Source organism: Papio anubis, chromosome 9 (assembly GCF_008728515.1).
Source record: "Papio anubis isolate 15944 chromosome 9, Panubis1.0, whole genome shotgun sequence".
In the NCBI taxonomy this organism is placed as follows: domain Eukaryota; kingdom Metazoa; phylum Chordata; class Mammalia; order Primates; family Cercopithecidae; genus Papio; species Papio anubis.
The window spans coordinates 114,586,693-114,601,543 of NC_044984.1; the positions used below are offsets into that span (position 1 = coordinate 114,586,693).

The window sequence follows — 14,851 nt, forward strand, 5'->3', positions numbered from 1 at the left end:
AACTTGAACCAAGATCTAGACTCAAGGCAGAACTGAGTGGTTGGCATGGTCAGAAGTCAAATGTAATTCAGAGACTGCAGTACAAGATACCCCCGAGATTTGGCAACTGCATTGGTCATTAAATATCAAGCACAGGGCGTTCTTAGAATCCCCCAAAGCAGGAGCCAAGTAGGAATATGTATGAGGCCAGTGAGACCCAATGTAGGCAACAGAGAGGGTCAAATATGAGGCTGGAGCTACTGAGGTTAACCAAGCGGTGACAGAGTACATGCATCCCATGAAGCCTGATCTGGTTTTTCAAAAGAAACAATATGCAATGAAATTCTGTCTCTACTAAAAATACAAAAATTAGACAGGCGTGGTGGTGCCTGTAATCCCAACTACTCAGGGGGTTGAGGTAGGAGAATTGCTTGAACCCAGGAGACGGAGGTTGCAGTGAGCCGAGATCGTGCCATTGCACTCCAGCCTGGGCGACGCAGTGAGACTCTGTCTCAAAAAAAAAAAAAAAAAAAAAAAGGAATGACATGGACTTTTTGGTGCAATCACCTGATGCTTTAAATGTAGGCAACTAATTTGGAATATTTTAAATACCATGGAGACCAAGCAACAATGGTCTGCAGGCCAAAACTGACCCATAGATTTCTGCCGTGAGGTTTCCCATATGAAAACCCAGAAAGAAGGCCAGGCACAGTGGCCCACACCTGTAATCCCAGCTCTTTGGGAGGCTAAGGCAGGTGGATCACCTGAGGTCAGGAGTTTGAGACCAGTCTGACCAATATAGTGAAACCCCATCTCTACTAAAAATATGAAAAGTAGCCAGGCATGATGGCACGCACCTGTAGTCTCAGCTAGTTGGGAGGCTGAGGCAGGAGAATCACCTGAACCCTGGAGGCAGAGGTTGCAGTGAGCTGAGATCACGCCACTGTACTCTAGCCTGGTTGACAGAGCGAGACTCCATCTCAAAAAAAAAAGAGAGAGAGAGAGAGAGAAAGAAAAACCAGAAAGAGACTGGGCTGGTTGTGGGAAGACCCACCCAAGGTTCAGGTTCTTGCATCATTGCCTGTGGTAACACTGGGTGTGTTCCCTTCCCCTAACTCCCCTGGGCTTCAGTTTGACTTCCTCATTAATAATATGAAGATAACTACTACCTACCTCACAGGGTGGTGATCAGAACCATATAAAAAATGATGATTGTCAATGGACAAATAGATAAAGAAAATGTGGTTTACACATCATTGTATATACATACAATGAATTATTCAGCCTTAAAAAGGGAGATTTTGCCAATTTGCCACAGCATGGAAGGACATGCTAAGTAAGATAAGGCAGACACAACAAAAACATTGCGTGACTTCACTTACATATGTACTATATTTATTTATTTATTTATTTATTTATTTATTATTTTACCAGGCTGGAGTGCAGTGGCATGATCTTGGCTCATTCCGGCCTCCACCTCCTGGGTTCAAGCGATTCTCCTGCCTCAGGCTCCCAAGTGCCTGAGACTACAGGCCCATGCCACCACGCTCGGCTAATTTGTGTATTTTTAGTAGAGAAGGGGTTTCGTCATGTTGGCCAGGATGGTCTCAAACTCCTGACCTCAGATGATCCACCCACCTTAGCCTCCCAAAGTGCGGGGATTACAGGCATGAGCCATTGTGCCCAGTCCAATATATATATATTTTTTACATATATATAAATATATATATAGAGAGAGAGAATGAAACAGTGGTTACTATGGGCAGAAGTGGGGAATGGGGAGATGTGGGTCAAAGAATACTAAGTAGCAGATACATGGGATGCACAAGTTTAGAAATCAAATGTATGACATGAGGGATGAAGGTAAGAAAATCCTGCTAGGGATTTTCGTTACATAAGTAGATTCAGCTGCTCTTGGCACACAGGAAAGTAACTGTGAGATGACTGATACATTAATCAGCTTCACTTTAGTAACCACCTTACTATCTATATGTATCCCATAACAACAATGTCGTAAACTTCGAATATACCCAATAAGGTTTAGTGGTTTTTTGTTTTTTTTTTTTTGAAACTGAGTCTCGCTCTTTCACCAGGCTGGAGTAAAATGGCGCGATCTCGGCTCACTGCAACCTCCGCCTCCTGGTTCAAGAGATTCTCTTGCCTCAGCCTCCCGAGTAGCTGGGATTACAGGCACGGGCCACCATGCCCAGCTAATTTTTGTATTTTTAGTAGAGACGGGGTTTCGCCATGTTGTCCAGGCTGGTCTTGATCTCTTGACCTTGAGATCCGCCTGACTTGGCTTCCCAAAGTGCTGGGATTACAGGCGTGAGCCACAACGACTGGCCTAAGGTTAAGTTTTTAAAAAAATAAAGAAGCACGTGAAAATATGTCCTCAAGCTTAACGTGCTGCAGAAATGTCCATTATCTAATACAGGCCCAGAGAAGAGAGGGGGCGCTAACAGAGAACAGGCAGTTAGATGGGGCCTGGGAGAGGAGAAAGGAAATGAGAAGGGAGTAGATGAGAAGGGAGAGTGGAAAGGAAATGAGTTGAGTCTCTGCTGGCGGGCAGACCGGAAGAATCTGGACAATAGAATTCACGTCAGGGGTGGAAATATAAATTTGGGAGTCACCAGCACACAGGTTATAAAAGAGGTCATGCAGTTGATTAACTGACCGAGGTACATAGGAGAAAAACAAGGAGTTCAGAGAAATCCTTTGAGAAAACACCCAGGTGCACCTCCACTCAGGGATCAGAGGAGACTTGGGAAAAGAAGGTGGGAGGGTCTCTGGAGAAGCAAGCAGAGCTTAAGGAAGGGAGAAAAAAATATGGCAGCTAAAGGATGAAACGGGTGTCTCAGCAAAAGAGCAAATGTGGAAGAATGGGTCAGGCTGTGTTAAAATTTAAAAAGGAGGCCGGGCGCGGTGGCTCAAGCCTGTAATCCCAGCACTTTGGGAGGCCGAGACGGGCGGATCACGAGGTCAGAGATCGGTGACCATCCTGGCTTAACACGGTGAAACCCCGCCCCTACTAAAATACAAAACCAGTCGGGCTTAGTACGGGCGACTGTAGTCCCAGCTACTCGGGAGGCTGAGGCAGGAGAATGGCTGGAACCCGGAGGCATGAGCTTGCAGTGAGCTGAGAGATCTGGCCACTGCACTCCAGCCCGGTGATGAGCCAGACTCCGCCTCAAAAAAAAAAAAAAAATAAAATAAAAATGAAAATAAAGTGAGCAGGCTATGTGCAAAGGGTTCACCTGTAATCCCACCACTGGGAGGCCGAGGCAGGCAGATCACGAGGTCAGGAGTTCAAGACCAGCCTGGCCACTATGGTGAAACCCCGTCTCTACTAAAACCACAAAAATTAGCCGGGTGTGGTGGTGGGCGCCTGTAGTCCCAGCTACTCAGGAGGCTGAGGCAGAGAATCACTTGAAGCCGGGAGGCAGAGGTTGCAGTGAGCCGAGATCCACTCCACTGCACTCCAGCCTGGGTGACAGAACAAGACTCTGTCTCAAAAAAGATAATAATAAATTAAAAAATAAATAAAATAGGCCGGGCGCGGTGGCTCAAGCCTGTAATCCCAGCACTTTGGGAGGCCGAGACGGGCAGATCATGAGGTCAGGAGATCGAGACCATCCTGGCTAACACGGTGAAACCCCGTCTCTACTAAAAATACAAAAAACTAGCCGGGCGTGATGGTGGGCGCCTGTAGTCCCAGCTACTCAGGAGGCTGAGGCAGGAGAATGGCGTGAACCCGGGAGGCGGAGCTTGCAGTGAGCTGAGATCTGGCCACTGGCACTCCAGCCTGGGCGACAGAGCGAGACTCCGTCTCAAAAAAAAAAAAAAAATAAAATAAATAAATAAATAAATAAATAAAATAAAAAGGAGCAAAGTAAAAAAGTTAGTAAGAGCAGGCCGGGCACAACGGCTCACATCTGTAATTCCAATACTTTGGGAGGTGGAGGTGAGCGGGTCACCTGAGCTCAGGAGTTCAAAACCAGCCTGGCCAACATGGTGAACGAAACCCCATCTCTACCAAAAATACAAAATTAGCCAGGCATGGTGGTATGTGCCTGTAATCTTAGCTACTGCTGGGGGGGTAGGGGAGGAAGGGGTGAGGGGGGTGGGGGAGTGAGGCGGTGAGGCAGGAGGACCGCTTGACCCTGGGAGACAGAGGTTGCAGTGAGCCAAGATCACGCCACTATACTCCACTCTGGGTGGCAAAGCAAGACTCTGTCTAAAAAACAAAACAAAACAAAGAACTGAAGTTAATAAAAGCAGAAAAGTAAAAAGAGGGAAACAGGCAAGATGCATGGTGGCTCACACTTACAATACCAGCACTTTGGAAAGCCAAGGTAGAAGGACTGCTTGAAGCCAGGAGTTCGAGACCAGCCTGAACAACATAATGAGACTCCAGCTGTATAAAAAATAAAAAATTAGCCAGGCATGGTAGCACGTGCCTGTAGTCCCAGCTGCTCGGGAGGCTGAGGCAGGAGGATTGCTTGGAGGTTACAGTGAGCTGTGATCAGATCACTGTACTTCATCCTGGGCAAGAGAAAAAGACCACCCTGTGAGAAAACAGAAAGAAGAGAAGAGAAGGAGAGAAGAAAAAGGGAACCAGAAGAAAAAGGAGAGCCAGGTGGACCTGCAGATGGGGACCTCGGGGCCACATGGGGCCACAGCCATCTACACTGACAGAAGATGGTGGCCATGAGGTATAAAACGGGGTGGAAAGATGGGGACGTGGGGGGTGGAATAAAGCGTGAGGAAATAGAGGCCATCCTTGAGGATCTGTCTACTATGTGCTAAGCACCTCACTCAGTCTCCCAACAACGTGGAAAGAAGGCATTGTGCCCATTTCATAGCCTGCTTTTAATAGGGTTTATTTATTTATTTTGAGACAGTCTCACTCTGTCACTCAGGTTGGAGTGCAGTGGCCTGATCTTGGCTCACCGCATCCTCTGCCTCCCAGGTTTAAGCAATCCTCCTGCCTCAGCCTCCCGAGTAGCTGGGATTACAAGCATGCGCCACCACGCCCAGCTAATTTTGTATTTTAGTAGAGATGAGGTTTCCCCATGTTGGTCAAGCTGGTCTGGAACTCCCAACCTCAGGCCTCAGGTGTTCCACCGGCCTCGGCCTCCCAAAATGCTGGGATTACAGGCGTGAGCCAACACACTCCGCCTCAGTAGGGCTTTTATGTTGTTAGAAGAGGCCAAAGTCTCCATGGCTCATTCAAAATGATACACACAGACCGGGATCCAGAAGAGAATCGGCCTGAAGCTCCTTGGAGCTCCCTGGAGGGTTCCACCCACCTTGCTCCAGCTCACCCAGAGTTCTACGATTCAAAACAGCTGGAAATGTGTGCCCTGCTCTCCCCAACAAGAAAACAGAACAGAACATGGCTGTTTCTGCCAAGCGAATTCTGAATAAGCTGCATTCCATTTCATTAAAACAATTACCTGAGCTCCAGCCAAGAATTACATAAAGCTTCCTCCCAGCACCACCCCCTCCCCCATAAAACACACATCATGCTGCTTTCAAATAGGCAGAGTGAAGCTCTGAGCCCTCGCTCGAAGACCTCATGGTCCTCGAAAAGTGGCCAGTCTCGGCATCTTTGCATGCTGACATAGATGACATGAGGCCGAAAGAAGACCTTGGCATAAAGCCCTCCCCTTATGAGAGCCTGCTGGCTGCCCGAAATGTTTCTAGTAGGCAGGGCCCTCACCTCTGCCTCAGAGCCAAGAGGGCCACTGGTGCCAGAATGCAGCTATTTCCCCAAAACAGACTGGAGGCCCAAGAAGGCCAGCTTTGAGTCAGCACAAACTAGACACGAGGGACCAAGGGAGTGGGGATTCCAGGAGAGGGAGCCTGAAGGCTGAAAAACTGGATGGTCGGACTTGAGCTACAAGCAAGGGCCTGGGGCCATCAGCCATCACTGCCCACAGGTAAATGGTGTTCCACTGGACACAGATAAGGGGTTCATGATGTGAGGCAAAAGGCATCCCCTCCCCTCCTGCAGGCCTCAAGCTGCCCAGAGACTGTTCCCTGAATTGTGTAAAGCCTCGCTCTGGCTAGGCGCCATGGCTCACACCTGTAATCCCAGCACTTTCGGAGGCTGAGGCAGGTGGATCACCTGAGGTCAGGAGTTTGAGACCAGGCTGATCTACATGGTGAAACCCCATCTCTACTAAAATTACAAAAATTAGTCAGGCGTGATGACACACACCTATAATCCTAGCTACTGGGGAGGCTGAGGCACGAGAATCACTTGAACCTGGGAGGCAGACGTTGCAGTGAGCCAAGATTACCCCACTGCACTCCAGCCTGGGTGACAGAGTAAGACTCCATCTCAAAAAAAGAGAAAAAAAAAAGTCTGTGTCCCACCAGCCTGGACAACCCATCTCAAGCTCCAACCAAAGTTCGGCATCTCACATGCTTCAACCCTGGTCTGATTAATGTCATCATGCTCAAATAACTCATGAGGTTGCCTCCACACCTATGGACACACACTGTCTCTGGGCCTGTCTTTTTTCTGCACAGGTCACAGCACTGTGCTCCCCATTTCCCAGCTGATAGTCAGCAGTCACTGTCACCTGAGGCCCCCCCAGCTCCTGTCTCTGCTCACCCAGTCTTCCCACCACCTGCACAATCACAGGAGGCCAACAGTCATTCAGGCCAACCACAGGCAGGCGCAGGCCAGCACCCTGGTCCAACAACTCCAAGTCCACCACGGAAAAGCAGGGTTTCCTTACTTTTCTCCAACTTTTCATTATGAAAATATCTAAACACACGGAGAAGTTGAGAGGCCTGTGTACTCTCATTTAGATTAGACTGTCATTGTTTTACCACTTTGTATGAATGCATGGCCCTTGTGCTCTCTGTCCTCTATGTATGTATCCTGTTTTTCATTATATCATTTAAAACTAAATTAAGCTGGGAGCGGTGGCTCACGCCTGTAATCCCAGCCTGTAATCCCAGCACTTTGGGAGGCTGAGGCGGGTGGATCACCTGAGGTCAGGAGTTGAAGACCAGCCTGACCAATATGGTGAAACCCTACCTCTACTAAAAATACAAAAATTAGCCGGGTGTAGTGGCATGCACCCATAGTCCCAGCTACTCAGGAAGCTGAGACAGGAGAATTGCTTAAACCCAGGAGGTAGAGGTTACAGTGAGCCAAGATCGTGCTGCTGCACTCCAGCCTGCGTGACAGGGCAAGACTCCACCTCAAAAATAAAAAATAAAAAAATAAAAATAAGTTGCAAGACATCATGACACTTTACTCCTAAATACTTTAGCATGCACCTAACAATAACAATATTTTCCCATAAAACCACAATACCACAATCACACAAGAAATAAGCATTAAGAGGCCATCTTTAAGGGAAGATTTGGCCACTGGGGCTCCACTGGGCCTGGCCAACCGCATGTTCTGTCTACCACTGGCCCAGCATCCAAGGCCTCCCTGGAGAGGCCAGCTCTGAGCCCCTGGTTAGGCAATCGGTTAGTCAGTTGGAAGACTTATCAGGATATGAATGTACACTGGAGGCCAGATAAGAGACTCCCAACAAGACCCAGACTGCAAAAGGCAGAGTAGACCCTGTGAGGCTGTAGATGGAGGCTCAGGGCCCATCCCAGGTGAGAAGGGCACCCGGAAGCCATTTCCATGACTTGCTTTGCGAACATTTCTGAGAAAACTCAGCTTCCTGATTCTTTCTCTTCCTCTCCTCCTCCCATAGGACATCCTTCATTTTCCACCATAAAGTTTTCAACAACTCCCTCCTCTGGACATGGGAAAGACAAGGAGCATGTTTAGGTGCAGTGGGGCTGGAGGCACCGGAAGGCTTTTGATTCCTGAGCAGAGGAGCTGGGAAGGGACCATAGGGGACCTGCCCCAGGTTCTCCTTGGCAGTGGTGCTATAAGCTCACTGCTCTGTCTCAAGAGTAACAGGCAACTGGAGAGGTGACCAGGGAGGGAGGAGTGGGGCCTCCCCTGGAACAGGAGACACTCCCCACAGGACCCTGCATCCCATCCTGAGTGTGTGTCCCCAAGAAAGAACAAAAAGGCCGGGTGCAGTGGCTCACGCCTGTAATGCCAACACTTTGGGAGGCTGAGGCAGGAGGATCACCTGAGGTCAGGAGTTCGAGACCAGCCTGACGAACATGGAGAAACCCCATCTCCACTAAAAATACAAAATTAGCTGGGCGTGGCGGTGCATGCCTGTAATTCCAGCTACTCGGGAGACAGAGGCAGGAGAATCGCTTGAACCTGGGAGGCAGAGGTTGTGGTGAGCTGAGATCACGCCACTGCCCTCCAGCCTGGGCAATGAGAGCGAAACCCCGCCTCAAATAAAAGAAAGAAAGAAAGAACAAAAGAAAGAGAAGAAGCTGCAGAGAACAGGGAAATGACAGATGTGGAAGACAACAGAGAATAGGGTGGGGGCAGAAAAATATTAGTGTCCTAGAAACAGAAAACAGTCAAACCAATGAGCAACCCATATCAGATGCAGTATTATGAACAGAAGAGTAAAGAATGCAACACACGCAATGGCTCACGCCTGTAATCCCAGTACTTTGGGAGGTCGATGCGGGCACACTGCTTGAGGCCAGGTGTTCAAGAACAGCTTGGGCAACACGGTGAAACCCTGTCTCTACAAAAAATTTTAAACATTAGCAGGGCATTGCGGCATGCATCTGTAGTCCCAGCTACTGGGGAGGCTGAGGGAAGAGGATCACTTGGGCCTAGGAGGCGGAGGCTGCAGACCCTGTCTCAAAAAAAAAAAGTGTACAAAACAGTTGGCCGCAAGTCCCACTCAGCAGCCAGACCACCTGGATTCAAATCCCAGCACTGCCATTCACTAGCTGTAGAACTTGGGCAAGTGGGCTCACCTCTCTGTGTCTGTTTCCTCACTTATAAAATGGGTAGTGGTAATACTACTAATAATAAAACCTGCCTCATATGGACAGCTTGATTCAAACAAGCAATGCATGTAAGGTGCCCAGCACAGGGCCTGCACATAATAAGTGCTCAATAAATATTACGGGAAAAAGTTCTGTAAACACCGTAAAAAAGAAAAGTGTGCCCAGGCCAGAGTGCAGTGACACCATCTCGGCTCACCGCAATCTCCGCCTCCCGGATTCAAGCGATTTTCCTGCCTCAGCCTCCTGAGTAGAATATCTGAGACTACAGGCACCCGCCGCCACGCTCAGCTAATTTTTGTATTTTTAGTAGAGATTGGCTTTCACCATGTTGACCAGGCTGGTCTTGAATTCCTGACCTCAAATGATCCACCCACCTCGGCCTCCCAAAGTGCTGGGATTACATGTGTGAGCCACCATGCCCGGCAGATTTTGCTATTATTAATGACTCAGACTAGGATGACCCCGGGAAAGGCGGCAATGAGGCTAGAAGTTTATTCAACATCTCTGGAGCGAGGTAAAGACCCAAGAGAAGCTTCAGATTCAGATACTCCATGCGCGATGACTAAATAGGAGAGGAGGGCTGCTCAGTGGCTCACCAATAACTCTGGCCTTCCATCAGCCTCTCCAGCCAAGGGTACACCCAGCTTCTTCAATGCATGGCCATCACTAGGGAAGCTGGAAAAAAGGAATACTGAGATATTCCCTCAAAAGACCTTGAACCCATAGTGACAGGGCTTTGGCTTCCAGTAGGCTGAGCCTTTCTCCATCAAGCTATGTCTGCCCAGGTAGCAGACAGCTTCACGTATCAGAAAGGGTACCTGCTGAAGAATCAAACCTACCAGGGTTTGAATCCCAGCTCTGCCCCTTAGTAGTACAAAGCCCAGGAGAAGGTCTGGCACTGACACAGAGCCCACCAAGAGGGCACCATCGCTGCTTGGGTAAATGCCGCCTTTGCCACAGGCCCAGCAGCTGGGTACCCTGACTCTGCCCTAACACACAGAGGGACCACAGACAGGAAAGCCCAAAGTCCAGACTTTCCATGGAAACGGGGAGGTTCCATAGCTCCCAATGCCCCAGGCAACTCCTCTGCCCCCCTAGCACTACCCCCAAGGACAATGAGGCACTGTTTTCCAAAGGGTCAAGACTGCTGAGAAGCTGAAAGAAGACATGTCCAGATTCCAGCAGCAACTGGGCACTGCCAACAGCTGGCTGTTCCCCCTGCTAGAGGATGGGAAGGCAAAGCTACTGAGAGTCTCGCACTGGACACACCCTTTGCCATTTCCTGGGAATAGCCCCTAGGGCAGAGATTGTTAAAGGTAACTATCAATTATTCAGCAGGCCCCAAGGCTCATCCCCCTGGTTAGTCACCAGCACCTACCACCTTCTGACGCTTAAGACGACCAGATCTGGAATTGGATGAGCCTGGAGTCAAATCCCAGCATTACCACTAAACTTCCCTGAGCTCAGGTTTCCACATCTATAAAGTGGAGATAAAACACCTCCGTTTCTGAAAGGTTGTGATACAGCTTGTAAAGCGCTGAGTACTGCGCCTGTCTCCCATGAAGTGCATGTGATCATGATTAGACCACAGTTGTGGTCAAAGCCCCAACTAAGTACACTGAGAACATGAACAGAGGGAGAGCAAGCAATCGGGTTAGAAAACACAGTCAGAGTGCATCTCAGTGTTGTGGGAACTCTGTCCAGGAAACTCCAGCCAGAACTCGAACAGAGTGAACTCTGGGCCAAACCAGCATCTAAATAGTAATAAGAAAAGTCACCAAGCAGCCACCCCAAAGCACAAAGTAGAGAGAACACACAGGGAAGGGCAGAACATGCTGTGTTGATATTTTTCTGCTCAGAGAGCTATAAATTTGTAACTTATTAAATTTGTAACTTATTAAACAGCACATGGCAAGTCTGTCATTGGCAGTTATGGGGAGGAGAAGAGTTCCCCATTTTTTATCAGACCAAAAAACAAAGTCACGGAGGAGGTGATGCACCCTCTGGCCTTGCTACTGGACACACCATAAACTCTCCCCTGTGTTAGGGACCAGGAGGCACATGGCTGAGAGCACGCTCAGGAGAAAAATAAAAACAACAGGTCTGGGCTTTGTGTCCACCTTAAGGAAAACAGCTGACAGGCAGTGTGCTGAGCCGCCATCCAGACAGCTGACGGGGCCCCAGTGCAGAGGCAAATTCCTCTCCCTTCCTGCACACCCCATTCCTCCCACCCCGGGCTCTGGTCAGCCAGGCGTGGCTTTCCCCTTGGGAGCTCAGGCCAAGGAAATCGGGCAGCCCGGATGTAAGCAACTGGGCGTCTATGGTAGAAAGCAGCAGAAGTTACAGGTGACAGCCATCACCCAGTGGCAACCCCCTCCTTCAAGTGCCCTTGCCTCCTCCCCAGGAAAAAAAGGCTTCTTGGTATACAAGAGCCGCAGATCTAGGAGCTAGGAATTGGGCTTCCAGTTACGGTTTTGTCATTTCATGGCTGTGCAGCCTTGGGCAAGAGAATCAACCTCTCTAAGTCTCAGCTTTCTCAATCTGTAAAAAGGCAGATGGTCATGACTGCATTGGCTTTAAGGCGGAATCTGATAAAACGGTTGTTGTGAGGATACCACAAATCGAGGTACAGGGAAGTACTCCACAAACAGCCATTTAAATCCTTACAATCCCCTCTCCCGTATACAGTACTCTCTTTCCTTTCAGAACTCAGTTTCCTGGCCCTAAATGGAAGACTGTCAGAAGACAGGAACTCCGGATTTCCATGGCGAGCTCTACCAAGACTTTCTCAGTCCGTGAAACAGCATGGGGACTGCCGGGAAGCCACAGAACTGCACCAGCATTTTAGAAACTGTAACTTTGGGCCGGGCGCGGTGGCTCAAGCCTGTAATCCCAGCACTTTGGGAGGCCGAGATGGGCGGATCACGAGGTCAGGAGACGTAAGACCATGCTGGCTAACACGTGAAACCCCCGTCTCTACTAAAAATACAAAAATTAGCCGGGCGAGGTGGCGGGCTTCTGTGGTCCTGTGCCACTGAGGCTGAGCGGAGAACATGCGGAACCCGGGAGGCGGAGCTTGCCGCAGCTGAGATCCCGCCACTGCACTCCAGCCTGGGCGACAGAGCTGGTGACCCGGCCTCAAAAAAAAAAAAAACAAAGAAACTGTAACTTTGCTCCCAGTTCCCACTGGGAAAGCACTGAGACTCTTAAATCCTGGATTCAAGGAACATCCCCCAGCCTCCTTCCAGCTGAGCTATTTTTATGTGAAAAAAAAAAATACCTGCCTGGAAGCCATGCCAACCTTGAGCACACTGAAAAAATGGGTGCCAAGCCTGACCCAAAGGTAGAACTACACTTGGCAGCCATCTCACTCTGCAAAACAGGCAGGACCCTACACGACCCCCAGCTCCAGGATCTCAGGGGCACCCTGATCCCAAAAGGAAGCTGGAGGGAAGCAGTCAGGTCCAGCGCCTACAAATAGCCAGTCTTAACTTAGTGCCCGGTGCTGCTTGGTAGAGGTCCATCAGTCCTGTCTGCTGAATCTACTCCTCAGAGCCTGGGACAGAGGAAGCATCAGTGGTCACACAAGCCACCCACAGTCCAGAGAGGAAAGACAAGGCTCCTACAGAGAAGAAACGTGTCCCCCCCCTCACCTCCCAAGCTCAAGGCCCTCCAGCTACAGGCGTGAAGGGGAGGGAGAGAGAGCGAATCCTCCCACTCCTGCGTTCACGCCACCCAAGGCATTCCTAGAACCCTGACACCAACCCCCTTGGGTTTAGAGTCGCTTCCACGAGATGCTTTCTTTCCCCTAACACCAGATCAAGACTGGACTGAAAAGAGTAGCCTTGGGGCTCCAATAACAGGAAAACAGTACAACTCTGTTCTGGGCATCCTGTCCTCTTTTACCTGCGCGGCTTCCAGCAGGGCCTGACGCAGAGAGGGTGGAGGGGACCCTGCTAGCCAGGACAAGTTCAGGGATGGCCATACCTTGGGGCCCACCTCCCACCTCATTCCCCTGGCATTTCACCAGAATCTGGGGGTGGGGAAAGAATCAGGACTCACCAAATTACCGTTCTAGGCTTAGATACCACGGAAGACGGACTGGTCTGTGAATTGAGGGGCTGGTCCACAGAGTGGGGAGGGCAGTGAGAGAAAATAAGTGATGGGTCCTTGAAACGGGGTGACCAGATTTGAAGTGGGGGGTCAGGAGAGCAGGCAGACTGGGAAACTTGTCTTTGAAATGGGGGTGTGGTCATCACACGCTCGTCTCTAGCTTTTGCATCTGACTTGTGAAATGAAAGGGGTGGGCTCCGAGGGGTTATCCCTGAAGGGGGGTGCCAGTCTGTGAAGTGGGGGGCAGCCCTGGAGGGACGGGGAGCAGGTCGAGGAAATGAGGGAGCAGCCCATGAGATCGGGCAGCTGCTCCCCGAGTTGGGCGGTCGATCTGTAAGGTGGGGGTGGGGAGAGGTCTGCGAGGTGAGGGTCCCGTAGCTGACGAGGTGGTCCGCTCCAGGAAGTCCCGTCCCTGCAGCGGACGGGGTGGGTCCTGGAGGGGCGGGCTGGTCCCTGGGGCCCTTCTGGGAGATGGGGGTGGGTCCCCGAGGTCGGGGGTCCAGAGGTGAAGCCGTCCCAGACGGGGAGTGGCTGCTGTGCGGTCGGTGCCGAGGCCGGCCTGGCCCAGGACTGAGGCCCGGTTAGGGATCCCGGCCCCGCGGAGCCCCGGCCGGCAGGGACGGGAGCTGAGGCCGGGGCCGCCGCGGGTGGGATCCCGCGGCCCCCGTCGCTCGCTGGCGCCCGCCCGGCCCGGAGCTGCGCGCCTCTCGCCTCCTCCTCCCTCGGCCTCCCGCTCACTCACCGAGGTCGTCCATGGCCGGACCACGGGCGCCGGCTCGGGGTCGCGCTAGCTGCCCGTCCCGGGGCCGCTCCTCTATGCCCCGCAACTTTTCCGCCGCGAGCCTTGGCCCGGAACGGAACGCGCCGCCGCCGCCGCGCGCGCCCGCGCCCGCCGCGCGCCCCGCCCCCGGCCGCCCCCTTGTGCACGCGCGCCCCGCCCCCGCCCACCCCCGCGAGTTTGCTGACCCCGCCCCCTGCGCACGCTGGTCCCGCCCCCGCCGCGAGCCCGGGCAGTGGGCGTCGCTGGGCGGGGCGGTGGCGCCCCCTCGCGGCTGAGCGGGCAGGTGGGCGGCTCCCAGGCCTCCAGCCACTCCTATCCGTCTTTCTGTCCCTCTCAAAGTCACTTGCCTGACCCTGCGGATGACAAATCCGTCCACAGTCAGCCATGTGTCTGTGCATTCGTCGGCCACTCGGTCATCACATGCCTGTCCACTGGAGAGTCAGTTTTGCCCATCTGTCCGTCTGTCTGTCACCTGTAGGTCACCACCCAGGAGGATCATAAGTCAGTACCAGGCAAGGCCTGGAGCCCGTGGCTGACCTTTCCTGGGGTCGCCCTCTGGATCGATGGCAGTGCAGCTCGCAGTTCACCCTTTCTGGCCCAAACTCAATACCTGTGTGGTTCCATCTCTCTTAATATTACTTCCACACATCCACCCTCCCTAGACCCTCTTCCAAAACTGCGCATGGGGCAGAGGGTACCCCACATTAGACATTAAAGGGAAAACGACATGAAAGTCACGCCCAGTGCTCCCCCACACTCGGAAATTGGGTAATAATAACAGCTACCATTTACTAAGTGTCTGAAAAGACAGACACTATATAGCTATTCTCTAAATTAATCCTCCTAGAGGTAATTATTATTATCCTATCATTGGTCCTTTGCTACCCGTTGGGATGGGTGATGGAAGTTTGTGGATTTTATATCAAACTGCTCTGCAAGTACAGCTTCAAGTTCCCCTTGTCCCTCAAGAATCCAGGCCTTCTGGGCCAGGTCAGGTCCTCCAGAAAGCAGATGAGATGCTGAGGTAAAGCTAGGGGTAATGCCTGTGACAGAGAAGGGGAA

General features: G+C 51.3%; 1 protein-coding gene across 7 annotated transcripts in view; it reads right to left on the reverse strand.

The window, feature by feature from the left end:
- Nucleotides 1–13,909, reverse strand: part of PXN (paxillin) — a 59,630-nt gene extending 45,721 nt beyond the window's left edge. For 4 of the 7 annotated variants that reach the window (XM_003907240.4, XM_003907241.4, XM_009181828.3 and 1 more), the window contains exon 1: nucleotides 13,751–13,906. In XM_003907240.4, coding sequence (XP_003907289.1) covers nucleotides 13,751–13,763 — 13 coding nt within the window. In that variant the 5' untranslated portion in view covers nucleotides 13,764–13,906. Of the gene's footprint in view, nucleotides 1–9,491; nucleotides 9,571–13,750 lie in introns of all 7 variants that reach the window. The other 3 variants (XM_009181822.3, XM_031650818.1, XM_009181825.3) reach the window with 2 other exon arrangements.
- Between the last annotated feature and the right edge of the window lie 942 nt (nucleotides 13,910–14,851).